Source organism: Lichenostomus cassidix, unplaced genomic scaffold, assembly GCF_008360975.1.
Source record: "Lichenostomus cassidix isolate B80296 unplaced genomic scaffold, HeHo_3.0 HiC_scaffold_34, whole genome shotgun sequence".
NCBI lineage: Eukaryota > Metazoa > Chordata > Aves > Passeriformes > Meliphagidae > Lichenostomus > Lichenostomus cassidix.
The window spans coordinates 2,009,044-2,033,218 of record NW_028147431.1 but is presented as its reverse complement, the minus strand read 5'-3'; the positions used below and the strand labels follow the sequence as shown (position 1 = coordinate 2,033,218).

Sequence of the window (24,175 nt, the reverse complement as noted above, 5' to 3'; positions counted from 1 at the left end):
CTCCCAGTTCAATCCCAGTCCATCCCAGTTCATCCCAGTCCCTCCCAGTCACCCCAGCAGAGCAGCCAATGGGAAGGGGGGCGGTGGCAGTGACGTCATGGGGAGGGGACAGTGCCACCCCCGATGTCCCCACGGTGTCCCCACGGTGTCCCCACGGTCATTCCCCTCCCAGTGCCTCCCAGTAACTCCCAGTTCCCCCCAAATCCCCTCCCAGTTCCCCCAGAACGAGGTGGCAAAGGGGGACGTTGGGGACATTTGGGATTTGGGGACATTTGGGGACATTTGGGGACATTTGGGGACATCAAAATCCGGAGGGAAGCTCCAGGCGCCACCCCTCCCCCACCCGGCTGTCCTCAGGAACCCAAAATTCCAAAAAATTCCCCAAAAAATCCCCAAATGAGGAGGCGGAGCTTAACCGGGGGGTGGTTTATTGGGGGGGAGGGGACATTGGGGGACATTGGGGACACTGGGGGGGTCAGTGGGGTCAACGAGAGATCCCAGAGGTCCCCAGGAGGTCACAGAGGTCCCCAGCATGTCCCCAGGATGTCCCCAAGTTCCCCAGCATGTCTCCAGCATGTCCCCAGGATGTCCCCAAGCTCCCAGGATGTCCCCAAGTTTCCCAGCATGTCCCCAAGATGTCCCCATCATGTCCCCAAGCTCCCAGGATGTCCCCAAGCTCCCCAGGATGTCCCCAGATGACCCCAGGCTGTCCCCAAGCTCCCAGCATGTCCCCAGATGTCCCCAGGCTGTCCCCAGATGCCCTCAGGAGCAGCAGTACAGCTCCACGTCGTTGAGCCCGGTGTCGTCCCCTCCCCGCTGCGGCGGCTCCAGCATGTCCCCAGCATGTCCCCAAGCTGTCCCCAAGCTCCCAGCATGTCCCCAAGCTGTCCCCAAGCCCCTAGGATGTCCCCAGGTGTCCCCAAGCTGTCCCCAGGTGTCCCTCAGGGGCAGCAGTACAGCTCCACGTCGTTGAGCCCGGTGTCGTCCCCTCCCCGCTGTGTCCCCAAGCTGTCCCCAAGCCCCTAGGATGTCCCCAGATGTCCCCAGGCTGTCCCCAGGTGTCCCTCAGGGGCAGCAGTACAGCTCCACGTCGTTGAGCCCGGTGTCGTCCCCTCCGCGCTGCGGTGGCTCCAGCATGTCCCCAGCATGTCCCCAGCATGTCCCCAAGCTGTCCCCAAGCTGTCCCCAGATGCCCTCAGGGGCAGCAGTACAGCTCCACGTCGTTGAGCCCGGTGTCGTCCCCTCCCCGCTGTGTCCCCAAGCTGTCCCCAAGCCCCTAGGATGTCCCCAAGCTGTCCCCAGATGCCCTCAGGGGCAGCAGTACAGCTCCACGTCGTTGAGCCCGGTGTCGTCCCCTCCGCGCTGCGGTGGCTCCAGCCGCGTCCGCAGCCCGCAGACGGCGGCGCCCGGCGGGCACGGCAAGCTCCAGTTGCCCCAGGAGCCCTGGGGGCCACCTCGGCCCTCCAGCACCGAGCCGTCCGAGCAGATGGCGGCCATGGCGTTGGCGGCCGTGTCGTCCCACAGCCCCCGCGGCGACTCCACGCGCAGCCGGAAGGCCACCAGCCGCTGCCCGGGGCGACACGACTCCGGCCGGCTCCAGGCGCCGCGGCTGAGGGGACAGAGGGGGACAGCAGGTCAGGGGGACAGCGGGAACCCGCCTGAGGTGCCTGCTGGGGCTCGGGGTGGCCATGGTTGGGTTGTGGTGTCCTTGAAAGGATTTTGGTGGCCCTGGAGGAGTCATGGTGGTCCATGGAAGGGTTGTGGTGGCCATGGTTGGGTTGTGGTGGCCATGGTTGGGTCAAGGTGGCCTTGGTTGGGTCAAGGTGGTCATGGAGGAGTCAAGGTGGCCATGCAAGGGTCATAGTGGTCATGGTTGGGTTTTGGTGGCCGTGGGAGAGTCAAGGTGGCCATGGTTGGGTTGTGGTGGTCATAGAGAGGTCATGGTGGCCATGGTTGGGTCAAGGTGGTCATGGTTGGGTCGTGGTGGCCATGGAAGGGTTTTGGTGGTCATGGAAGAGTTGTCATGGTCGTGGTTGGGTCAAGGTGGTCATGGTTGGGTTGTGGTGGCCATGGTTGAGTTTTGGTGGCCATGGTTGGGTGATGGTGATCATGGAAGAGTTGTCATGGCCGTGATTGGGTCAAGGTGGCCATAGAGAGGTCATGGTGGCCATGGTTGGGTCAAGGTGGCCTTGGTTGGGTTGTGGTGGCCTTGGAAGGGTTTTGGTGGCCATGGAAGTCATGGTGACCAAGATTGGGTTTTGGTGGCCACGGAAGAATCCTGGTGGCCAGGGTTGGGTCAAGGTGGCCAGGGTTGGGTCATGGTGGCCACATTAGGCTCACGGTGGCCACAGTTGAGTTCCGGTGGCCATATTTAGCTCACAGTGGCCACAGTTCAGTTTTGATGGCCACATTGGGCTCATGGTGGCCACAGTTCAGATTTAATGGCCACATTAGGCTCACGGTGGCCACAGTTCAGATTTGGTGGCCACACCGGGCTCACGGTGGCCGTGTCCCCCCCGCTGTCCCCGCGGTCACTCACGGTCCCTCGCTGGATGTCACCGTGCCGGATTTGTCACAGAGCAGCCTGACGCCGTTCAGCCCGGTGTCGTCACCGAAGAACCCCTTGTGGGGCTCCACCTGTGTGTCCCCAAATGTCACCCTGAATGTCACCTGTGTGTCCCCAAATGTCACCCTGAATGTCACCTGTGTGTCCCCAAATGTCACCTCTGTGTCCCCAAATGTCACCCCAAATCTGTCATCCCAAAATTTGTCACCTCTGTGTCCCCAAATGTCACCTGTGTGTCCCCAAATGTCACCCTGAATGTCACCTGTGTGTCCCCAAATGTCACCTGTGTGTCCCCAAATGTCACCTCTGTGTCCCCAAATGTCACCCTGAATGTCACCTGTGTGTCCCCAAATGTCACCTGTGTGTCCCCAAATGTCACCTCTGTGTCCCCAAATGTCACCCTGAATGTCACCTGTGTGTCCCCAAATGTCACCTGTGTGTCCCCAAATGTCACCTGTGTGTCCCCAAATGTCACCTGTGTGTCACCTGTGTGTCCCCAAATGTCACCTCTGTGTCCCCAAATGTCACCTCTGTGTCCCCAAATGTCACCTGTGTGTCCCCAAATGTCACCTGTGTGTCACCTGTGTGTCCCCAAGTGTCACCTGTGTGTCCCCAAATGTCACCCTGAATGTCACCTGTGTCCCCAAATGTCACCCTGAATGTCACCTGTGTCCCCAAATGTCACCCTGAATGTCACCTGTGTGTCCCCAAATGTCACCCAGAATGTCACCTGTGTGTCCCCAAATGTCACCCTGAATGTCACCTGTGTCCCCAAATGTCACCCTGAATGTCACCTGTGTGTCCCCAAATGTCACCCTGAATGTCACCTGTGTGTCCCCAATGTCACCCAGAATGTCACCTGTGTGTCCCCAAATGTCACCCAGAATGTCACCTGTGTGTCCCCAAATGTCACCCCAAATCTGTCACTCCAAAATCTGTCACCTCTGTGTCCCCAAATGTCACCTCTGTGTCCCCCCCTTGTCCCGTGTCACCCCCAATCCCCCTGTCCCCATGGTGTCCCCATGATGTCCCCAGTGTCCCCTGTGTCCACCCTTTGTCCCCTCCATGTCTCCCCCAATGTCCCCAAATCCCCAATGTCCCCAAATGTCCCCAAAATCCCAAAATATCCCCAATGTCCCCAATGTCCTCAATGTCCCCAAATCCCCAACACCCCCCATGTCCCCAGTGTCCCCAAAATCCCCAATATCCCACAATGTCCCCAATGTCCTCATGTCCCCAAATCCCCCAATGTCCCCCAATGTCCCCAACACCCCAATCCCCCAGTGTCCCCAGTGTCTCCAATCTCCCAATGTCCCCAATGTCCCCAAAGTCCCCCCAATGTCCCCAATGTCCCCAATGTCCCCAGTGTCATCTTCAGCTGGAATCCACTGGTGAAGGACTTCCCGGGACAGAACTCGGGGTCACCCCAGTGTCCCCAATGCCCTCAATGTCCCCAAAATCCCAAAATATCCCCAATGTCCCCAAATGTCCCCAATATCCCCAGTGTCCCCCAATGTTCCCAACATCCCCAATGTCCCCAATGTCCCCAAATCCCCCAAATCCCCCAGTGTCCCCAATCTCCCCAATGACCCCAAATGTCCCCAACACCCCAAATATCCCATATGTCCCTAATGTCCCCAATGTCCCAAATATCCCCAATGTCCCCAGTGTCCCCAATGTCACCTTCAGCTGGAATCCACTGGCGGTCCTCCCGGCAGAACTCGGTCACCCCACTGTCCCCAATGTCCCAAATCCCCCCAGTGTCCCCAATCCCCCCAATGTCCCCCAATGTCCCCAACACCACAGTGTCCCCAATGTCCCCAAACCCACCAATGTCCCCAATCCCTCAATGTCCCCAATGTCCCCAGTGTCCCCAATGTCCCCAGTGTCACCTTCAGCTGGAAGCCGCTGGCAAAGTCCCTCCCGGGGCAGAACTCGGGGTCACCCCAGTGTCCCCACTGTCCCCTCAATGTCCCCAATCCCCCAATGTCCCCAAACCCCCCAATGTCCCCAACACCCCCAATCCCCCCAATGTCCCCAAATCCCCTCAGTGTCCCCACTGTCCCCAATCCCCCAATGTCTCTACTAATGTCCCCAGTGTCCCAAATCCCCTCAATGTCCCCAATCCCCCCACTGTCCCCAATCCCCCAACACCCCCATTGTCCCCAATGTCCCCAATGTCCCCACTGTCCCCAGTGTCCCCAGTGTCACCTTCAGCTGGAATCCGCTGGCGAAGTCCCTCCCGGGGCAGAACTCGGGGTCACCCCAGTGTCCCCACTCTCCCCCGTTCTCCACCGCCAGGGTGGCACTGCGGGTGTTGCTGTCCCAGCCCAGCGCCACCGGGGCCACCAGCAGGGCCACCAAGGCCACCAGGGCCACCGGCAGGGCCAGCGAGGGGGGAGGTGACAGCGGCATGGCTGAGGTGACACTGGGGACAGCGGGAGTTATAGCCGCGTGAGGGGACAGTGACACCGCGGGCACTGGGGGCACTGGGAGGGACTGGGAGGGACTGGGAGGGGATTTGGGGGGGACTGGGATGAACTGGGAGGGACTGGGAGAGAACTGGGAGAGACTGGGATGGACTGGGAGGAGACTGAGGGGAATTTGGGGCAAACTGGGAGTGACTGGGGGGAACTGGGAGGGACTGGGGGGAACTGGGAGGGACTGGGAGGGACTGGGAGGGACTGGGGGGAACTGGGAGGAGATTTGGGGGAACTGGGATGGACTGGGAGAGACTGGAAAGGCACTGGGGAGCAATGGGAGAGAATTTGGGAGTTACTGGGATGGACTGGGAGGGACTGGAATCATACTGGGAATGAACTGGGATGGAACTGGGCCTTACTGGAATCATACTGGGATGGACTGGGATGAACTGGGAGGAACTGGGATAGAACTGGAATCATACTGGGATTGTACTGGGATGATACTGGGATGGAACTGGGATGAACTGGAATCATACTGGGATGAACTGGGAGGCACTGGGAGGGTGGGGTGACCCCGGGGTGGGGGATGGGCGCTGCTGCCCCTCCCCCCGGACTTTGGACTAATTAATGATTAACCGGGTGGGGGAGGGGAGGGGAAGGGGGGAGGGGCGGGCATGGGCTGCCCCTCCCCCACCCCGGGGGTCACTGGGATGAACTGGGAGATACTGGGAGGCACTGGGATGGACTGGGATGGACTGGGATGGACTGGGAGTTACTGGGATGGACTGGGAGTTACAGGGGGCGGGGCAATAGCCGTTGATTGACAGCTCAGGCCACGCCCCCTTTCATTAGCAAAACACTGCGCGCCACACTGCCGTAAAGCGCGGCGCTGTCGTGCCAGCGCGCCGCCATGTTGGGAGGGAGCCTGCGCCACTCTGCCGTAAAGCGCGCCGCCATAGCGATAAACAGCGAGCGCTGCGCTGTCGTAAAGCGGCGGCGGCAGCCAATGAGGGCGGAGGGGCGGAGTCACGTGGCCGGAAGGGAGGTGAGGTCACGTGGGACGAAGGGAAGCCGCAGCGTCGCTATGGTGAGAACTGGGAGAGACTGGGAGAGACTGGGAGAGACTGGGATGGAGTGGGATGGATTGGGAGAGACTGGGAGGGACTGGGATGGACTGGGATGGACTGGGATGGACTGGGAATGGGAATTGGGGGAACTGGGGGAACTGGGAATGAACTGGGGTGGACTGGGATGGACTGGGATTGAACTGGGATGGACTGGGATGGACTGGGAGGGACTGGGAGGGACTGGGAGGGACTGGGATGGAACTGGGAATGGGAACTGAGGGACTGGGAGGGACTGGTTTATACTGGGATGGAACTGGGAGGAACTGGGAGGAGCTCTGGGCTTCACTGGGTGTTACTGGGATGCTCCTGGTCCGTACTGGTTTCTACTGGTTGGTTTAAACTGGTTTTGTCTGGTTTTTACTGCTCTATACTGGTCCGTACTGGTTTATACTGGTTTATACTGGTCTATACTGGTTTATACTGGTTCCAACTGGTTCATACTGGTTTATACTAGTTACTTTATACTGGTTTTTGTGGTGTTTACTGGTTTATACTGGTCCAAACCGGTCCATACTGGTTTATACTGGTTCAAACTGGTCCGTACTGGTTTGTACTAGTTAATTTAAACTGTTTTTTTCCTGGTTTTTCCTGCTCTATACTGGTTTTTACTGGTCCATACTGGTCCAAACCGGTCTGTACTGGTCCAGACTGGTCCAAACTGGTTTATACTGGTTCCAACTGGTCCATACTGGTCTGTACTGGTTGATACTGGTTTATACTGGTTAGTTTAAACTGTTTTTTTTCTGGTTTTTCCTGCTCTATACTGGTTTTTACTGGTCCAAACTGGTCCAAACCAGTCCAGACTGGTCCAGACTGGTCCAAACTGGTCCAAACTGGTCCGTACTGGTTTGTACTAGTTAATTTTAACTGGTTTTTTTCTGGTTTTTCCTGCTCTATACTGGTTTTTACTGGTCTATACTGGTCCAAACTGGTTCATACTGGTCCATACTGGTTTATACTGGTCCAAACCGGTCCAAACCGGTTTATACTGGTCCATACTGGTTCATACTGGTTTGTACTAGTTAATTTTAACTGGTTTTTTTCTGGTTTTTCCTGCTCTATACTGGTTTTTACTGCTCCATACTGGTCTGTACTGGTCCATACTGGTCCGTACTGGTTCTTACTGGTCCAAACTGGTTTGTACTGGTTTATACTGGTCCAAACTGGTCCGTACTGGTTTCAGACGTCGGCGCTGACTCAGGGCCTGGAGCGAGTTCCAGCCCAGGCTGGATATCTCATCATCAGCGACGGAGCTGTGCTGGCGGTGAGGAGAGATGGGGAAATTTGGGAAAAAATGGAAAATTTGGGGAGAAAAATGGAAAATTTGGGGAGAAAAATAAATTAAAAAATTGGGGAGAAATAAAAAAATAATCGGGGAGGAAAATAAAAAAAATTGGGGATGGAAAAGCCAAATTTGGGGGGAAAAATAAATTTAAAAAATGGAAATTTGGGGGAAAAAATAAATTTAAAAAATTGGGAGAAAAATAGAAAAATTGGGGAGGAGAAACCAAATTTGGGGGAAAAATGGAAATTTGGGGGGAAAAATAAATTTAAAAAATGGAAATTTGGGGGAGAAAATAAATTAAAAAAATTGGGAGAAAAATAAAAAAAATGGAGAAAAAGAAAAATTTGGGAGAAAAAATAAAAAAAATTGGGGAGAAAATTGAAAACTGGGAGAGAAATAAAAATGGGAGAAAAAAAAAAATTGGGATGGAAAAGCCAAATTTGGGGGAAAATGGAAATTTGGGGGAAAAAAAAAATCGAAATTTGAGGGGAAAAATAAATTTAAAAAATTGGGGAGGGAGAGGAAAAAAATTGGGAGAAAAAGAAAAAAAAATTGGGGATGGAAAACCCAAATTTGGGGGAAAAAATCGAAATTTGGGGAGAAAAATAAATAAAAGAAACTGGGGAGAGAGAAGAAAAAAATGGAGAGAAAAATAAAAAAAAATTGGGGATGGAAAAGTCAAATTTGGGGGGAAAAATAAATTTAAAAAATCGAAATTTGGGGGGAAAATAAATTTAAAAATCGGGGAGAAAATTAAAAAAAAAATTGGGAAAATAAATTTTAAAAATTGGGAGAAAAATTGAAAAGAAATTGGGAGAAAAAGAAAAAAAATGGGGAGAGAAATAAAAAAAATTGGGGAGAAAAAAAATTGGGAGAAAAATTTTAAAAATTGAGAGAAAAATTAAAAAATTGGGAATGGAAAACCCAAATTTGGGGGGAAAAAAATCGAAATTTGGGGAGAAAAAGAAATAAAAAAAACTGGGGAGGGAGAAGGAAAAAATGGAGAGACAAATAAAAAAAAATTGGGGATGGAAAAGCCAAAAAATGGGGAGAAAAATAAAAAAAAATTGGGGAGAAAAATTTTTTTTAAAATTGGGAGAAAAATAAAACCCCAAATCCCCCAAAATTTTGGGATTTTTTTGGGGTGTCTGAAGTAAATTTGGGGTGTTTTTTAGGAATTCCCAGGTGGTTTTGGATGCACTTAAATACGATTTTTTGGGGATTTTTAAATGGGATTTTTTCCTTCGGGTTTCCCATTTTTTTCGGGACGTTCAAACCCCAAATCCCCCAAAATTTTGAGATTTTTTTTTGGGTGTCTCAAGTAATTTTTTGGGTGTTATTTAGGAATTCCCAGGCGGTTTTGGGTACTTTAAATGAGATTTTTTTGGGGTTTTTTAAATGGGATTTTTTCCTTCGAGTTTCCCAATTTTTTCGGGACGTTCAAACCCCAAATCCCCCAAAATTTTGGGATCCTAAAAACCCCAAAATTCTCCTTTTCCAGTCCTCGGGGGACCTGGAGAACGACGAACACACGGCGAACGTCCTGCAGGGCTTGGTGGCCACAGCTCTGGGGCTCCGCTTGCCCCGTGGCCACGAACCTCCTTTCCGTCGCCTCTCGGGTGAGGAAAAACCCCAAAATTGTCCCAAATGACCCCAAAATTGTCCCGAAATGTCCCCAAAGTGTCACCGCGGGGGAGAAGTTGCGCTAAAAACTCGCCAGGTGGCGCTAGAGAGTCACAAAGTGGCCCCAAAATGACCCGAAATGACCCCAACGTTGTCCCTAAATGGCCCTAAAAATGTCCTCGAAGTGTCCCCAATGGTCACCAAAGTGTCCCCAAGGGTCCTCGAAGTGTCACCAGGGTCAAAAAATGGCACCAAAGGGTCACCAAGTGGCATTAAAGGGTCGCAAAGTGGCATTAAGTGGCACCAAAGTGGCCCCAAAACGACCCCAATATTGTCCCTAAAGTGTCCCCAAGGGTCACCAAAGTCTTCCCAAGGCTCCTCGAAGTGTCCCCAAGGTCAAAAAACGGCACCAAAGGGTCACGAAATGGCACTAAAGTGGCACCAAGTGGCACCAAAATGCGCTGTTCCCTCATTTTTGGGGGAATTTAGGGGGAATTTTAGGTTGTTCTGAGGCTCCCCAGTGACTCCAGGATTGTCCCCAATGTCCCCAGAGTGTCCCCAGAATGTCCCCAAGGTCGTCAGGTGGCGCTAAAGGGTCCCAAAGTGGCACTAAAGTGGCACCGAGTGGCAGCAGAAGGTCCCAAAGTGGCACCAAATGAGGTCCCCACGGGGCTGTTGCCGCTTTTTTGGGGGAATTTTGGGGGGGTTTTAGGGGACTCTGACCCCTGGAAATGGCTCTGAGGTGTCCCCAAAGTGTCCTCAAGGGCCCTCAAAGTGTCCCCAAGGTCACCAGGTAGCTCGAAAGGATCATAAAGTGGCACTAAAGTGGCACCACAGGAGGTCCCCAGGAGATGTCACCGGGCTGTTCCTGCGTTTTTGGGGAAATTTTCGGGGGGTTTGAGGGGGCTCTGACCCCTGGAAATGGCTCTGAAGTGTTCCCAAAGTGTCCCCAAGGGCCCTCACAGTGTCCCCAAGTGTCCCCAGGGCCGTCAGGTAGAGCTGAAAGGTCCCAAAGTGGCACCAAGTGGCAGCAGAAGGTCCCAAAGTGGCACCACAGGAGGTCCCCAGGGGATGTCACAGGGCTGTCCGCGCTTTTTGGGGGGCTTGAGGGGGCTCTGACCTCCCTGAATAGCACCAAAGTGTCCCCAAGGGTCCCCAAAGTGTCCCCAAGTGTCCCCAGGGTTGTCAGGTGGCACTAAAGGGTCATAAAGTGGCACTAAAGTGGCACCAAGTGGCACCACAGGAGGTCCCCAGGGGATGTCACAGGGCTGTCCCCGCTTTTTTGGGGGGATTTTGGGGGGGAATTTAGGGAGCTCTAATCCCTGGATATGGCTCTGAAGTGTCCCCAAACTGTCCCCAAGGGTCCCCCAAGTGTCCCCAAGTGTCCCCAGGGCCGTCAGGTGGAGCTGAAGGGTCCCAAAGTGTCCCCAAGTGGCACCAAAAGAGGTCCCACGGGGCTGTTCCCGCATTTTTGGGGGAATTTCGGGGAATTCCGGGTTGTTCTGAGTGTCCCCAGTGACTCCAGGGTTGTCCCCGCTGTCCCCAAAGTGTCCCCAAGTGTCACCAGGGGGGTGTCAGGTGCCACCAAAGTGTCCCAAAGTGGCACTAAAGTGGCACTAAAGTGGCACCAAGTTCTGGGGTTGGTCTTGGAGACACTGAGAGTGACCTTGGGGTGGCCTTGGGGACACTGGGGTGGCTCTGGGGACACCGAGGGTGGCCCTAGGGTGGCCCTGGGCACACGGAGGTGGCACTGTCCCCTCTGTCCCCAGTGGTGTTCGGCGAGCACTCCCTGCTGGTCACCATCTCCGGCCAGAAGCTCTTCGTGGTCAAGCGGCAGCACCACCTGCAGGACCCTGTGGCTGTGTGACCAAAGTGTCCCCAAATGTCCCCAAATGGCACCGGGGGAGGTGGCACTGCCCCCCCCCGCCACCCCCCGGGGTCAGAGTGTCCCCAAAGTGTCCCCAAAGTGTCCCCAGAGCTCAATAAATGATGTCTGAGTGTGGCTTTTGTGGTTTGTGGTCTTTCTGGGGACATCTGGGTGACAGCCAGGTGACAGCCAGACCTCCCAGGTGACATCTAGAGCATCCAGGTGACATCAAGACCACCCAGGTGACACCCAGGTAACATCCAGACCTCCCAGGTGACATCTAGAGCATCCAGGTGACACCCAGGTGACATCCAGAGCCCCCAAGTGACATTCAGGTGACATCCAGACCTTCCAGGTGACATTCAGGTGACAGCCAGGTGACATCCAAGCCACCTTGGGGACATCCAGGTTACATCCCAGACCCCCCAGGTGACATCCAGGTGACACCCAGGTGACATTCAGACCTCTTTATTGGCAATAAATAATAAATAAAGTTGTCCCCTTTGGCTCGGGGACACTGCCCGATGTCCCCAATGTCCCCAAATGTCCCCAAACGTGGGCACAGCTCCAGGCCATGTCCCCACAGTGTCCCTGATGTCCCCACAGTGTCCCCAAGGTGTCCCTGATGATGTCCTCAAGGTCCCCATGGTGTCCCAGCGATGTCCCCAAGGTGTCCCCAGTGACGATGATGATGTCCCCAAGCTGTCAGCGATGATGACGATGTCCTGTTGATGTCCCCAAGGTGTCCCCAGTGTCACTGCAGAGGTGGCACCACCAGCACCTTGCACTCCTCTTGGCGATCTTTGCTGTTTTGTCACCTCTGATGTCCCCAAGGTGTCCCCAGTGACAATGGCGATGTCCCCAAGCTGTCACTGATGACAATGACGATGTCCCCAAGGTATCTCTGATGTCCCCACGGTGTCCCCAAGGTCACTGCAGAGGTGGCACCACCAGCACCTTGCACTCCCTCTTGGCGATCTTGTCCAAGGCCAGCACGGCTTTGTCACCTCCCGGTGGCAGGTAGAGGGGACGTCCCACGGGTGACCCCACGGGGGGGGTGATGGCTCTGCGCTCCATCACACTGCCAGACCTGGGGACAGTGACATCAGTGTCACCTGGGTGACCTCAGTGTGATCTGTGTAACCTACAGTGTCCCTATGGTGTCCCCATGTCACCCACAGTGTCACCATGTCACCCTGAGGTGATGGCTCTGCGCTCCATCACACTGCCTGACCTGGGGACAGGAGTGTCATTGTCACCTCAGTGTCACCTGTGTCACCTCAGTGTGACCTCAGTGTCACCTGTGTGACCTACAGTGTCCTTATAACACCTCAGTGTCACCTCAGTGTGACCTCCAGTGTTCCTAGAACAGGTAGTGTCACCTGTGTCACCTTAGTGTCACCTCCAGTATCCCCAAATCCCCTCCCAGTCCATCCCAGTGACCAAAAGCCTCATCCCAGTAACTCCCAGTGCCTCCCAGTCCCCCCAATTCCCATTCCCAGTCCATCCCAGTCCATCCCAGTATCGTCCCAGTCCATCCCAGTCCATCCCAGTTCCCTCCCAGTCCCTCCCAGTGCCTCCCAGTCCTTCCCAGTTCAACTAAATCCCATCCCAATCCCTCCCAGTATATCCCAGTAACTCCCAGTCCCTCCCAGTGCCCCAAACCTCATCCCAGTAACTCCCAGTCCATCCCAGTCCCTTCCCAGTCCCCTCCCAGTCCCCCACCCCACCACCCACCCCCACCCCCACCCCCCACCCCACCCAACCCCCCACCCCAACCCCACCCCCACCCCCCACCACCCACCCCCACCCCACCCCCCACCCTCCCAGTCCATCCCAGTGCCTCCCAGTCCCTCCCAGTACCTCATCAGGTGGCTCCTGGCCGGCTGCTGGTGGGAGAAGGACTGGGACCGTCCCAGTCCAGCCACCAGTTCCCTGACGGCCGGTGAACTGGGAGAGCTCTTCCTGCTTACTGGGCGAGCCTCGGGGGGGGGGTTGGTCACACTGGCCGTGAACTGGAGCTTCAGCTTCATGTGCTGGGATAACTGGGACAGACTGGGAGTTACTGGGAGGGACTGGGATGGACTGGGATGGAGTTTTGGGGGACTGGGATGAGGATTTGTGGGGATTTTGGGGCGTTGGGATGAACTGGGAGGCACTGGGATGGACTGGGATGGACTGGGAGTTACTGGGATGGAGTTTTGGGGTGACTGGGATGAACTGGGATGGGGTTTCGGGGTCACTGGGATGAACTGGGATGAACTGGGACATACTGCGCTGACCCACCTCAAAGAGCCCGGCTCTCAGGCCATACTGGGATGAACTGGGATGAACTGGGATGAACTGGGATGAACTGGGCTGAACTGGGATGGGGTTTTAGATGAACTGGGATGAACTGGGATGAGCTGGGATGGGGTTTCGGGGTCACTGGGCTGAACTGGGCTGAACTGGGATGGGGTTTCGGGGTCACTGGGATGAACTGGGATGAACTGGGACATACTGGGCTGACCCACCTCGAAGAGCCCGGCTCTCAGGGCCTGGAAGGGCCATACTGGGATGAACTGGGATGGGGTTTCGGGGTCACTGGGATGAACTGGGATGAACTGGGCTGAACTGGGATGAACTGGGATGGGGTTTCGGGGTCACTGGGATGAACTGGGATGAACTGGGATGGGGTTTTGGGGTCACTGGGATGAACTGGGATGAACTGGGATGAACTGGGATGAACTGGGACATACTGGGCTGACCCACCTCGAAGAGCCCGGCTCTCAGGGCCTGGAAGGGCCATACTGGGCATACTGGGATGAACTGGGATGGGGTTTTAGATGAACTGGGATGAACTGGGATGAACTGGGATGAACTGGGAACCACCCACCTCGAACAGTCCTGCTCTCAGGGCCTGGAAGGGCACGCGGAAGGTTCTAGCACTGCCCTTGCGCGAATAGCCCAGGTTGGTCAGCGGGGTGTGGCAAACCACCGAGTCCAGAGAGCCTCGGCCCGAGGACTTCCCTGGAAAATTGGGGAATTTGGGGATTTTTGGGAAATTTTCTGATTTTTTGGGAATTTTTTCTGATTTTTTTACGATTTTTTTGGAATTTTTTCTGATTTTTTTCTGAATTTTTTAAAAATTTTTTCTGATTTTTTCCTGATTTTTTTCTGAATTTTTTGGTGATTTTTTTCGGCTTTTTAATGATTTTTTTTTTTGAGGGATTTTTGGTGAATTTTTTTTTCCGGGAATGTTGGGATTTATGGGAAATTTAGTGACTTTTTGGGGATTTTTAAAAAAATTTTTAGACAATTTTTTTGTAATTTTTGGGAATGTTTGTGGGATTTCTGGGGTCATAAGGTCAGCGGGGTGTGGCAAACCATCGAGTTCCCAAATGTCCCCAATGTCCCCAACCTGCAGTGGCCTCAGGTGTCCAGACGAGCTGCACGGCCAGGAAGTCCTCAATGTCCCCAACGTCCCCAACACCCCGAGTGTCCCAAATGTCCCCAAATGTCCCCAACCCGTGGTGGCCTCAGGTGTCCAGATGAGCTGCACTGCCAGGAAGTCCCCAGTGTCCCCAATGACCCCAATGTCCCCAAATGTTCTCATTGTCCCAAAATATCCCAAATCCTCGCAATGTCCCAAACATCCCCAGTGTCCCAAATGTCCCCAACACCCCCAACGATGTCCCCAACCGGCGGTGGCCTCGGGTGTCCAGACGAGCCGCACGGCCAGGAAGTCCTCGATGTCCCCAGTGTCCCCAGTGTCCCCAATGTCCCCAACACCCCCAGTGTCCCCAATGTCCCCAAATGTCCCCAACCCGTGGTGGCCTCAGGTGTCCAGATGAGTCTGACGGCCAGGAAGTCCCCAATGTCCCCAATGTCCCAAAATATCCCAAATCCTCCCAATGTCCCCAACATCCCCAATGTCCCCAGTGTCCCCAAATGTCCTCAATGTCCCAAAATATCCCAAATCCTCCCAATGTCCCCAACATCCCCAAATGTCCCCCAATGTCCCCAGCCGGCGGTGGCCTCAGGTGTCCAGACGAGCCGCACAGCCAGGAAGTCCTCAATGTCCCCAACACCCCCAGTGTCCCCAAATGTCCCCAATGTCCCAAAATATCCCAAATCCTCCCAATGTCCCCAATGTCCCCAACGTCCCCAATGTCCCCAACACCCCCAATGTCCCCAACGTCCCCAATGTCTCCAACACCCCTGATGTCCCCCCAGTGTCCCCAAATGTCCCCAACCAGCGGTGGCCTCGGGCGTCCAGACGAGCCGCACGGCCAGGAAGTCCTCAATGTCCCCAATGTCCCCAACACCCCCAGTGTCCCCAATGTCCCCACGATGTCCCCAACGTCCCCAGTGTCCCCAACCGGCGGTGGCCTCGGGCGTCCAGACGAGCCGCACGGCCAGGAAGTCCTGCAGGTCGTTGAGCAGGGTGTAGGTGACAGTGAACCTCTGCAGTGCCACCACCGGGGACTCGCAGGTGGCCGTCATCACGAAGCGCGGCCGCTCCAGGCGGATGCTGGGCAGCCTGGGGACAGCGTGGGGACATCGTGGGGACATCGGGGACATCGTGGTGGCATCGTGGGAAAATGCAGAAAGGTTCTGGGGATGTGGTGGCAAAGGGACAGGAGGTGGTGGCACTTGGACGATGAGGGGACAAGAGGTGGTGACACATTCAGGAAGGTTTTGGTGGCTTGGGGACATTGGGGACACCGTTGGGGACATTGGGGACATCACCGAAGGAGCTACAGAAGGTTCTGGGGATGTGGTGGCAAAGGGACAATGAGGTGACAGGAGGTGGTGACACATTCGGGAGGGTCTGGAGGGCTTGGGGACATCGTGGGGACATCGTGGGAAAATGCAAAAAGGAGCTACAGAAGGTGTTGGGGACGTGGTGACAAAGGGACAGCAGGAGGTGGCACTTGGACAATGAGGTGTGACAACGAGGTGGTGGCACCATGGGAAGCTCGGGTGACCTTGGGGACATCGTGGTGACATCAGGTGACACTAAGTGACACCACAGGGACAGTCAGAGAGCAAAGACACCAAGGCAGGGAGGTGACAACGAGGTGACAACGAGGTGACAACAAGGTGACAACGAGGTGACAATGAGGTGGTGGCACTATGGGAAGCTCGGGTGACCTCGGTGACATGGCGGTGACATCAGGTGACACTGCGGTGACACTCACCGGTAGTGGGTGACAATGCTGTTGGTGAAGGGAAGCTTCGGCGTTGACCACCTGACCACGGCCACCAGGGGCACCTCCAGGCCCTGGGGACATTCGGGGACATTTGGGGACATTCCGGGTGACCCTGAGGTCCCCAAGGCCACCCAGGTGTCACCAAACCCCAAGAATTGTCCCCAAACCCCAAGGACATCCCTGTTTTAGTGCCACCAGGACCCAACGAGACTCCACGACTGCTGTCCCCAAGTGTCCCCAAGGCCACCGCAGTGTCCCCAAGTGTCCCCAAGTGTCCCCAAGGCCACCCCAAGTGTCCCTAAGTGTCCCCAACTCCAAGGACATCCCAGTTTTGGTGCCACCAGGACCCAACAAGACTCCATGACTGTTGTCCCCAAGGCCACCACGATGTCCCCAAGTGTCCCCAAGTGTCCCCATAGTGTCCCCAAGTGTCCCCAAGGCCACCACGGTGTCCCAAAGTGTCCCCAGGTGTCCCCAAACCCCAAGGACATTGCAATTTTAGTGCCACCAGGACCCAATGACACTCCACGACTGTTGTCCCCAAGGCCACTGCACTGTCCCCAAGTGGTGTCCCCAGGTGTCCCCAAGGCCACCCGCGGTGTCCCCAACCTCGCGGCCGTCCCTGGGCGGTCTCTCGGGCGCCTGCAGCTGGAAGAGGAAGTTCTGCTCCTCCAGGGCGCTGAGGTGACAATGCCACCCTGGGGACACGGCGGGGACACGCAGGAACGCGCCGACCGGGACCTCGCCTGAGTGGTGGCTGGGGGGACAGCGGGGACAGCGGGGACATTGAGGGGACTTGGGGACATCAGGGACATTGAGGGGACTTGGGGATATTTTAGGGGATTTGGGGACATTGGGGACATTGAGGGGACTTGGGGACATCAGGGACATTGAGGGGACTTGGGGATATTTTAGGGGATTTGGGGACATTGGGGACATTGAGGGGACTTGGGGACGTTGGGGACATTAAGGGCATTGCGTCCCTAAGGTGTCCCCAGGTGTCTCCAAATGTCCCCAGATCTGCCCCAGGTGTCCCCAAATCCCCCCCAGGTGTCCCCACAATGTCCCCAGGTGTCTCCAAGTGTCCCCAGGTGTCCCCAAGCTCACCAGATGTCATCCACGAGCAGCACGGAGCCGTCGGGTGTGTCCCATATCGTCCCCACAGTGTCCCCAAATGTCCCTCCAGTGTCCCCAAATCCCCCCCAGATGGTCTCACATTGTCCCCACATTATCCCCACATTATCCCCAGATGTCCCCAAGTGTCCCCAGGTGTCCCCAAGCTCACCAAACATCATCCACCAGCAGCACGGAGCTGTCGGGCATCACCCCAGATGTCCCCAAATCCCCCCCAGATGGTCTCACATTATCCCACATTGTCCCCAGGTGTCCCCAAACCCACCAGACATCATCCACCAGCAGCATGGAGCCGTCAGGCATCACCCCAGATGTCCCCAAATGTCCCTCCAGTGTCCCCAAATCCCCCTCAGCTGTTCCCACATAATCCCAATGTGTCCCCAATGTGTCCCCAAGTGTCCCCAGGTGTCCCCAGGTGTCCCCAAGTGTCCCCAGGTGTCCCCAGATGTCCTCAGGTGTCCCCAGGTGTCCCCAGGTGTCCCCAAGCTCACCAGACGTCATCCACCAGCAGCACGGAGCCGTCAGGTGTGTCCCATATTGTCCCTGTATTGTCCCCAAATGTCCCTCCAGTGTCCCCAAATCCCCCCCAGATGGTCTCACATTATCCCACATTGTCCCCAAGTGTCCCCAGGTGTCCCCAGATGTCCCCAGGTGTCCCCAGATGTCCCCAAACCCACCAGACACCATCCACCAGCAGCACAGAGCCATCGGGCATCACCCCAGATGTCCCCATATTGTCCCCAAATGCCTCTCCAGTGTCCCCAAATCCCCCCCAGATGGTCTCACGTTGTCCCCAGATGTCCCCAGATGTCCCCAGGTGTCCCCAGGTGTCCCCAGGTGTCCCCAAGCTCACCAAACATCATCCACCAGCAGCATGGAGCCGTCGGGCATCACCCCAGATGTCCCCAAAGTGTCCCCAAATGCCCCTCCAGTGTCCCCAGATCTCTCCCAGATGGTCTCACGTTGTCCCCAGATGTCCCCAGATGTCCCCAAGTGTCCCCAGGTGTCCCCAAGCTCACCAGACGTCATCCACGAGCAGCACGGAGCCGTCGGGCATGACGGGCAGGTAACTGGCGTTGAAATTGGGGAGAATTTGGACTTCGAGGAGAGAAATTTCCTCCTGAGAGCTGGAGTTGAGCACTGGGGACAGCGGGGACAGTTGGGGACATTGGTGGGGACATTGGGGACATTGGGGACATTGGGGATATCGGGGACATTGGGGACATTGGGGACAGTTGGGGACATTGGGGACATCGAGGACATTGATGGGACATTGGGGATATTGGGGATATCAGGGACATTGGGGATGTTGATGGGGACATTGGGGACATTTGGGGACATTGGGGATGTTGGGGACATTTGGGGACATTGATGGGGACATTGGGGACTTCAGGGGCATCGGGGGATTGGGGATATTTGGGGACATTGGGGACATTTGGGGACATTGGGAGATTTCGGGACAGTTGGGGACATTGAGGTGGCTCTGTCCCCAAATCCCTCACCCATCCCCCCCTTTGTCCCCAACCCCCCCAAATGCCCCAAAATCCCCAAATGTCCCCAAACCCCTCAGTGTCCCCAAAATTCCCCCAAAGTCCCCAAACCCCCCAATGTCCCCAAAACACCCCAAACCCCTCCAGTGTCCCCAATGTCCCCAATGTCCCCAAAATGTCCCAAATTCCCCCAAAGTCCCCAAACCCCCCAATGTCCCCAAAACGTCCCAAACCCCCCAATGTCCCCAAAATCCCCCAATGTCCCCAACCCCCCCAGTGTCCCCGCTGTCCCAGCTGTCCCCAGAGTCACCTTTCAGCACGGTCAGGTATTTCCCGCTCACTGTCACCTGGCGACACCTGACCCGGGGAGGTGGCAGCACCGTCAGCAGGGTGGACACTGCGGGGACATCGATGGGGACATTGGGGACATTGGGGACATTGGGACATTGGGGACGTTGGGGACATTGGGGACATTGTGGGGACATCGGGGACATTGGGGACATTTAGGGACATTGGGGACATTTAGGGACATTGGGGACATTTAGGGACATTGGGGTCTTGTGGTCATTGGGGACATTGGGGACATTGGGGATGTTGGTGACATTGGGGGGATTGGGGACATTGGGGACAATGGGGACATTGGGGACATTAATGGGGACATTGGGGATGTTGGGGACATTGATGGGACATTGGGGATATTGGATATTTGGGGACATAGGTGACATTGGGGACTTTGGGGACATCAGGGGTGTTGGAGATACTCAGGGACACTCAGGGACACTGAGGGGACACCAGACAGGGAGAGGTGACACTGGGGTGACACTCAGGAGAAACTCGGGGTCACTTTGGGACACTCAGGGTAAAGTTGGGGACACTTGGGGACACTCAGGGGACACTTGGGGACACTCAGGGACACCAGACAGGGACAGGTGACAATGAGGTGACACTCAGGTGACGCTAAGGGAACACTCGGGGACACTTAGGGTCACTCAGGGGTGACACCACGGGGCAGGTGACACTGAGATGACACTGAGGGGACACCAGCCAGGGACAGGTGACACTGAGGTGACAATTTCCTGTCCCCACCTTGTGCCTTGAAGTGGCCGCGGTGCTGCAGCTGGCAGCACTGTGACACTTGGGGACACTCAGGGACACTTGGGGACACCAGACAGGGGGAGGTGACACTGAGGTGACAATTTCCTGTCCCCACCTTGAGCCTTGAAGTGGCCGCGGTGCTGCCGGAAGAGCTGGGCTGGCAGCACTGTGACACTGAGGTGACACTTGGGGACACATGGTGACACCAGACAGGGGGAGGTGACACTGAGGTGACAATTTCCTGTCCCCACCTTGAGCCTTGAAGTGGCCGCGGTGCTGCCGGAAGAGCTGGGCTGGCAGCACTGTGACACTGAGGTGACACTTGGGGACACATGGTGACACCAGACAGGGGGAGGTGACACTGAGGTGACAATTCCCTGTCCCCACCTTGTGCCTTGAAGTGGCCGCGGTGCTGCCGGAAGAGCTGGCCCGGCGCTCTGCCCTGCAGCAGCCGCAGGTAGCCTCCTGGCATTGTCCCCAGCGATGTCCCCGATGTCCCCTGCGATGTCCCCAGGGCTGTCCCCGCTGTCCCCGAGGCGGCTGGCGCTGTCCCCGCTGTCCCCAAGGCCGGCGCTGTCCCCGCAGTGTCACCCCCCGGGGCGGGTGACGTCGCCGAGGATGACGTCGCCGCGGAGGATGACGTCACCGGTGACGTCATCGGCGTCCCCGCTGTCCCCTCCCGCAGCTCGGGCGGCTCCACGTCGCGCTGCCACACTGTCACCACGATCTGGGGACACCCCGGGGTGGCACTGAGTGGCCTCAGAGTGTCTCCAGAGTGGCACCAAATCATGGCACCGGATTGTCCCCAAATGGCACCAAAGTGACACCAAATTGTCCCCAAATTCTACCTGAATGTCCCCAAATTGTCCCCAGATGGCCTCAAATTGTCCCCAAATGGCCCCAAGGTGTCCCCAAGGTTCCCTCCCGGTCCCAAAATGTCCCCAAAGTGTCCCCAAATGTCCCCAACTGATCCCAAAATGTCCCCAAAATTGACCCCAAATGTCCTCAAAGTGTCCCAAATGTCGCTGAAATGTCTCCAACTGATCCCAAAGTGTCCCCAAATGTCCCCAAAATGTCCCTAAATGTCCCCAAAAGACTCCAGAGTGTCCCCAAGTGTCCCCAAAGTGTCCCCAGATGTCCCCAAAATTACCCCACAATATCCCAAAACATCCCCAAATGTCCCCAATTGATCCCAAAATGTCCCCAAAGTGTCCCCAGAGTGTCCCCAGCTGTCCCCAGGTGTCACCTTGGCCTTGGCAGTGCCGGGCGGCAGCTTGTCGAGAGCCACAGTGAGAGGGAAAATCACCTCATCGGCAGAAACGATGGGATCCTCCACGGGGATCTGGGAAAAACAGGGGATTTGGGGAGATTTGGGGGAATTTGGGGAGATTTGGGGAAATTTGGGGGAGAAATGTAGGGAAAATGGGGGAAAAATGGGAAAAAATGGAAAAATTGGGGAAATTTGGGGAAACGGGAAAATTTGGGGAAAAAGGGAATTTGGGGGAAAAATCGGAAAAATTGGGGGAAAATGGGGAAAAATAGGGAAATTTTGGGGGAAAATGGGGAAATTTTGGGGAAAAATGGGGGAAATGGGGAAATTTGGGGGCAAAATGGGGGAAAAAAAAGGGAAAATTTTGGGTCATTTTCGCCCATTTTCCCACTTTTTCCATTTCCCCTTTTCTCCCCATTTTTCCACTTTTCTCACATTTCCCATTTTCCCTCCCTTTTCCCAATTTTTCCCATTTTCCCCCCATTTTTTCCCATTTTTCCCTAATTTTCCCCACTTTTTCAATCTTTCCCACTTTCCGACTTTTCCCAAATTTTCCCCCAATTTTTCCCATTTTCCCCAAATTTCCCATTTTTTCCCCACTTCCCCACTTTTACAATATTCCCTTTTCCCCCATTTTTCCCCATTCCCCCAATTTTCTCCTGAAATTGTCCCCAAATTTCCCATTTTTCTCCCCATTTTTTCCCCAATTTTTCTCATATTTCCCCCAAATTTCCCATTTTTCCCCAATTTTTCCCCAATTTTTCCCAATTTTCCCCCATTTCCCCCCCCAAATCTCCCATTTTCCCCAAAATTCCCCATTTCCCCCAATTTTCCCATTTGCCCCCAATTTTCCCCCAAATTTCCCATTTTCCTCCCAAACTTCCCCCATTTCCCTCCAAATTTCCCCATTTTCCCCCAATTTTCCTCAATTTCCCCAAATCCCAATTTTCCCAATTTCCCCAATTTCCCAAATTTCCCATTTTTTCCCATTTTTTCCCATTTCCTTTTTCCCATTTTTTCCCCATTTCATTTTTTCCCCATTTTTCCCATTTTCCCCCACCATTTTCCCATTTTTCCCATTTTTTCCCACTTTTTTCCCCATTTTCCCCCATTTCCCCATTCTCCCATTTCCCAAATTTCCCCATTCCCTTTCCCATCCATTTTCCCATTTTTCCCACCCAATTTTCCCATTTCCCCTTTTTCCCCATTTTCCCCATTTTTCCCATTTTTCCCCAAATTTTCCCCATTTTTTCCCCCATTTTCCTCCCAAATTCTCCCCATTTTCCCACCAATTTCCCCATTTTCTCCTCAAATCCCCATTTTCCCCCCAATTTTCCCATTTCCCCATTTTCCCCCCAATTTCCCCCATTTTTCCCCAAATTTCCCCATTTTTCTCCACATTTTCCCCATTTTTTTCCCAAATCCCCCATTTTTCCCCCCAAATCCCCTCATTCTCGCGCTCTCACTCCGGCCGCGCTGTCCCCGCGGGGTCCCCTGGAGTGCGTCAGCATCGCTTTGCATTCCCGAAACACCTCCGGAGACCTTCGAGAACCTTCCGGAACCTCCTCGGGATCCTCCTCGGGATCCTCCTGTCCCTGCTGTCCCCCCCTGCCGCCTGTCGCGACATCGCCCTCGCCTGTCGCGACATCGCCGCGAGTCACCGTGGCCAGCGCGGCCAGCGACGCGGCCAGCTCCGCCCAGCTCCCCGAACCCCCCAAATTCCCCAAATTCCCCAAATTCGGGGCGGAGCTGGCGGGATTTTGGGAGAAATTGGCGGGATTTGGGGCGGAATTTTGGGGATTTTGGGCGGAATTTTGGGGATTCGGTCCGGAATTTTGGGGATTTTGGGTGGGATTCTGGGAATTCTGTGTATTTTGGGGTCGGCAGCGCAGCACGAGCAGGAACCTCACGGTTTCCCCCAAATAAAGGTGATTTCTCCTCGGCAGGGATCGATAACCTCCGGATTCTCCCGCCAGGAATTCCTCCCGCGGCGGGAAAGGAACGGCGGGAAAATACATCGAGTAGTCACACTGAGACTCCATCGGGAATTAATAAATAAAATAAAATAAAATAAAATAAAATAAAATAAAATAAAATAATGGGGAAATGTAATGGGGAAATTTGGGGGAAAATTTTAAAAAATCTAGGGAAAAATAGGGATGAGAAAAATGGGGGGAAAATGGGAGTGAAAGTGGCAAAAAAATGGGGAAAAAATGAGGGAAAATGGGGAAAAAAAACCCGGGGAAAAACTGAAAAAAATCTAGGGAAAAATAGGGATGGGAAAATGAGGAAAAATGGGGAAAAAATGGGGAGCGAAAGTGGGGGAAAGTAGGAAAAAAACTGGAAAAATTGACCAAAAAAAACCCAGGGGAAAAAATTTTAAAAATCTAGGAAGAAATAGTGAGGGAAAAATGGGGGAAAAAGGAAAAAAAGGGAGAAAAAGGAAAAAAAATTCCTGGAAAATTGAAGGAAAAGGGGGAAATTAAAAAGAATTCAAGGAAAAAATGGGGAAAAAGGGGGAAATGGAAGGAGAGAAATCCGGATGGAATTTGGGGAATATTTGGTTGGAAATCGCAGCGGGAAAATCGGGAATTTCGGGGAGTTAAATCCCAAAAAATCCCCAAAAAAAGGGAATTTCGGGAGTCCTGAGGGGATAAAGCGCTGAGGAAAATCGGGAATTTCCGGGAATATTTGGGAGTTAAATCCCGGAAAATCCCGGGAATTCCTGAGGGGAATTTGGGAATTCCGGAGGCGATTTTTGGGCTCCCGAAGGGAATTTCCGGCGGTTCCGGAGGGGATTTTGGGGAATTTCGGGGATTTTTGGGCTCCCGGGGGGATTTTGGGGGTCCCGAGGGGGATTTCGGGGGAATTTCGGGGGATTTTGGGCTCCCGGAGGGAATTGTTGGGAGGATTTCGGGGATTTTTTGGGGATTTTCGGGGAATTTTTAGGGATTTTTTTTGGAATTTCGGGGATTTTGGGCTCCCGGGGGGAATTTTAGGAGTTCCGGAGGGAATTTCGGGGGATCTGGGGCTCCCGGAGGGGATTTTCGGGGAGGAATTTGGGGAATTTTGGGGATTTTTGGGGAATTTTGGGGATTTT

General features: G+C 54.7%; 3 protein-coding genes and 3 long non-coding RNA genes across 13 annotated transcripts; 3 read left to right on the top strand and 3 right to left on the bottom strand.

Moving 5' to 3' along the window:
* Window positions 1-411: 411 nt before the first annotated feature.
* Window positions 412-4,999, bottom strand: LOC146423145 (vitelline membrane outer layer protein 1 homolog). 2 transcript variants are annotated; one of them, XM_085045209.1, is made up of 4 exons: window positions 4,778-4,999; window positions 2,540-2,637; window positions 1,313-1,609; window positions 412-614 (listed from the first exon to the last, which is right to left on the bottom strand). In XM_085045209.1, exons 1-4 carry the CDS (start codon window positions 4,979-4,981, stop codon window positions 485-487), a joined length of 729 nt encoding a protein of 242 aa, XP_084901335.1. In that variant the 5' UTR covers window positions 4,982-4,999; the 3' UTR covers window positions 412-484. The 2 variants fall into 2 exon arrangements, with proteins under 2 accessions (XP_084901335.1, XP_084901336.1); XM_085045210.1 differs by lacking the exon at window positions 412-614 and having other exon boundaries at window positions 1,266-1,609; window positions 4,778-4,996.
* Window positions 526-17,201, top strand: LOC146423143 (uncharacterized). 2 transcript variants are annotated; one of them, XR_014847696.1, is made up of 3 exons: window positions 526-553; window positions 658-913; window positions 17,178-17,201. It is a non-coding gene; the product is annotated as an uncharacterized LOC146423143 (long non-coding RNA). The 2 variants fall into 2 exon arrangements; XR_014847695.1 differs by lacking the exon at window positions 17,178-17,201 and adding an exon at window positions 946-998.
* Window positions 1,571-2,258, top strand: LOC146423147 (uncharacterized). 2 transcript variants are annotated; one of them, XR_014847698.1, is made up of 3 exons: window positions 1,571-1,702; window positions 1,904-2,117; window positions 2,158-2,258. It is a non-coding gene; the product is annotated as an uncharacterized LOC146423147 (long non-coding RNA). The 2 variants fall into 2 exon arrangements; XR_014847697.1 differs by having other exon boundaries at window positions 1,602-1,682; window positions 1,804-2,117.
* LOC146423146 (uncharacterized) lies at window positions 2,680-3,304 on the bottom strand. Its single transcript, XR_014847710.1, has 3 exons — window positions 3,264-3,304; window positions 2,829-3,147; window positions 2,680-2,724 (listed from the first exon to the last, which is right to left on the bottom strand). It is a non-coding gene; the product is annotated as an uncharacterized LOC146423146 (long non-coding RNA).
* On the top strand, window positions 5,719-11,026 carry LOC146423144 (ragulator complex protein LAMTOR4-like). The gene is made up of 4 exons (XM_085045223.1): window positions 5,719-6,076; window positions 7,300-7,380; window positions 8,903-9,020; window positions 10,794-11,026. Exons 1-4 carry the CDS (start codon window positions 5,900-5,902, stop codon window positions 10,889-10,891), a joined length of 474 nt encoding a protein of 157 aa, XP_084901349.1. The 5' UTR covers window positions 5,719-5,899; the 3' UTR covers window positions 10,892-11,026.
* TRAPPC14 (trafficking protein particle complex subunit 14) lies at window positions 11,344-23,128 on the bottom strand. Of its 5 annotated transcripts, none has more exons than XR_014847667.1 (12): window positions 22,542-23,128; window positions 21,052-21,147; window positions 20,193-20,532; window positions 19,021-19,107; window positions 18,240-18,360; window positions 16,696-16,843; window positions 16,075-16,157; window positions 15,253-15,413; window positions 13,767-13,900; window positions 12,755-12,936; window positions 11,726-11,981; window positions 11,344-11,633 (listed from the first exon to the last, which is right to left on the bottom strand). XR_014847667.1 is itself a non-coding variant. In XM_085045150.1 (12 exons), exons 1-11 carry the CDS (start codon window positions 23,115-23,117, stop codon window positions 11,822-11,824), a joined length of 2,088 nt encoding a protein of 695 aa, XP_084901276.1. In that variant the 5' UTR covers window positions 23,118-23,128; the 3' UTR covers window positions 11,344-11,650; window position 11,821. The 5 variants fall into 5 exon arrangements, 4 of the variants coding, with proteins under 4 accessions (XP_084901276.1, XP_084901275.1, XP_084901277.1 ...); XM_085045150.1 differs by having other exon boundaries at window positions 11,344-11,650; window positions 11,821-11,981; XM_085045149.1 differs by having other exon boundaries at window positions 11,344-11,981.
* Window positions 23,129-24,175: the final 1,047 nt, after the last annotated feature.

What these genes read in the sequence shown, in the direction of transcription:
- LOC146423145 (XM_085045209.1), bottom strand. Translation starts at nt 4,981, where the DNA reads ATGCCGCTGTCACCTCCCCCCTCGCTGGCCCTGCCGGTGGCCCTGGTG. An exon ending in CCAGCGGATTCCAGCTGAAG is followed by an intron (nt 2,638 to 4,777) that starts GTGACACTGGGG and finishes GGGGACACACAG; the next exon opens with GTGGAGCCCCACAAGGGGTT. An exon ending in GTGGAGCTGTACTGCTGCCC is followed by an intron (nt 615 to 1,312) that starts CTGAGGGCATCT and finishes ATGCTGGGAAAC; the next exon opens with TTGGGGACATCCTGGGAGCT.
- LOC146423144 (XM_085045223.1), top strand. Translation starts at nt 5,900, where the DNA reads ATGTTGGGAGGGAGCCTGCGCCACTCTGCCGTAAAGCGCGCCGCCATA. An exon ending in GAAGCCGCAGCGTCGCTATG is followed by an intron (nt 6,077 to 7,299) that starts GTGAGAACTGGG and finishes TACTGGTTTCAG; the next exon opens with ACGTCGGCGCTGACTCAGGG. An exon ending in TCCTTTCCGTCGCCTCTCGG is followed by an intron (nt 9,021 to 10,793) that starts GTGAGGAAAAAC and finishes CTCTGTCCCCAG; the next exon opens with TGGTGTTCGGCGAGCACTCC.
- TRAPPC14 (XM_085045149.1), bottom strand. Translation starts at nt 23,117, where the DNA reads ATGGAGTCTCAGTGTGACTACTCGATGTATTTTCCCGCCGTTCCTTTC. An exon ending in ATACCTGACCGTGCTGAAAG is followed by an intron (nt 18,361 to 19,020) that starts GTGACTCTGGGG and finishes CGCTGTCCCCAG; the next exon opens with TGCTCAACTCCAGCTCTCAG. An exon ending in AGCATTGTCACCCACTACCG is followed by an intron (nt 15,414 to 16,074) that starts GTGAGTGTCACC and finishes CGCTGTCCCCAG; the next exon opens with GCTGCCCAGCATCCGCCTGG.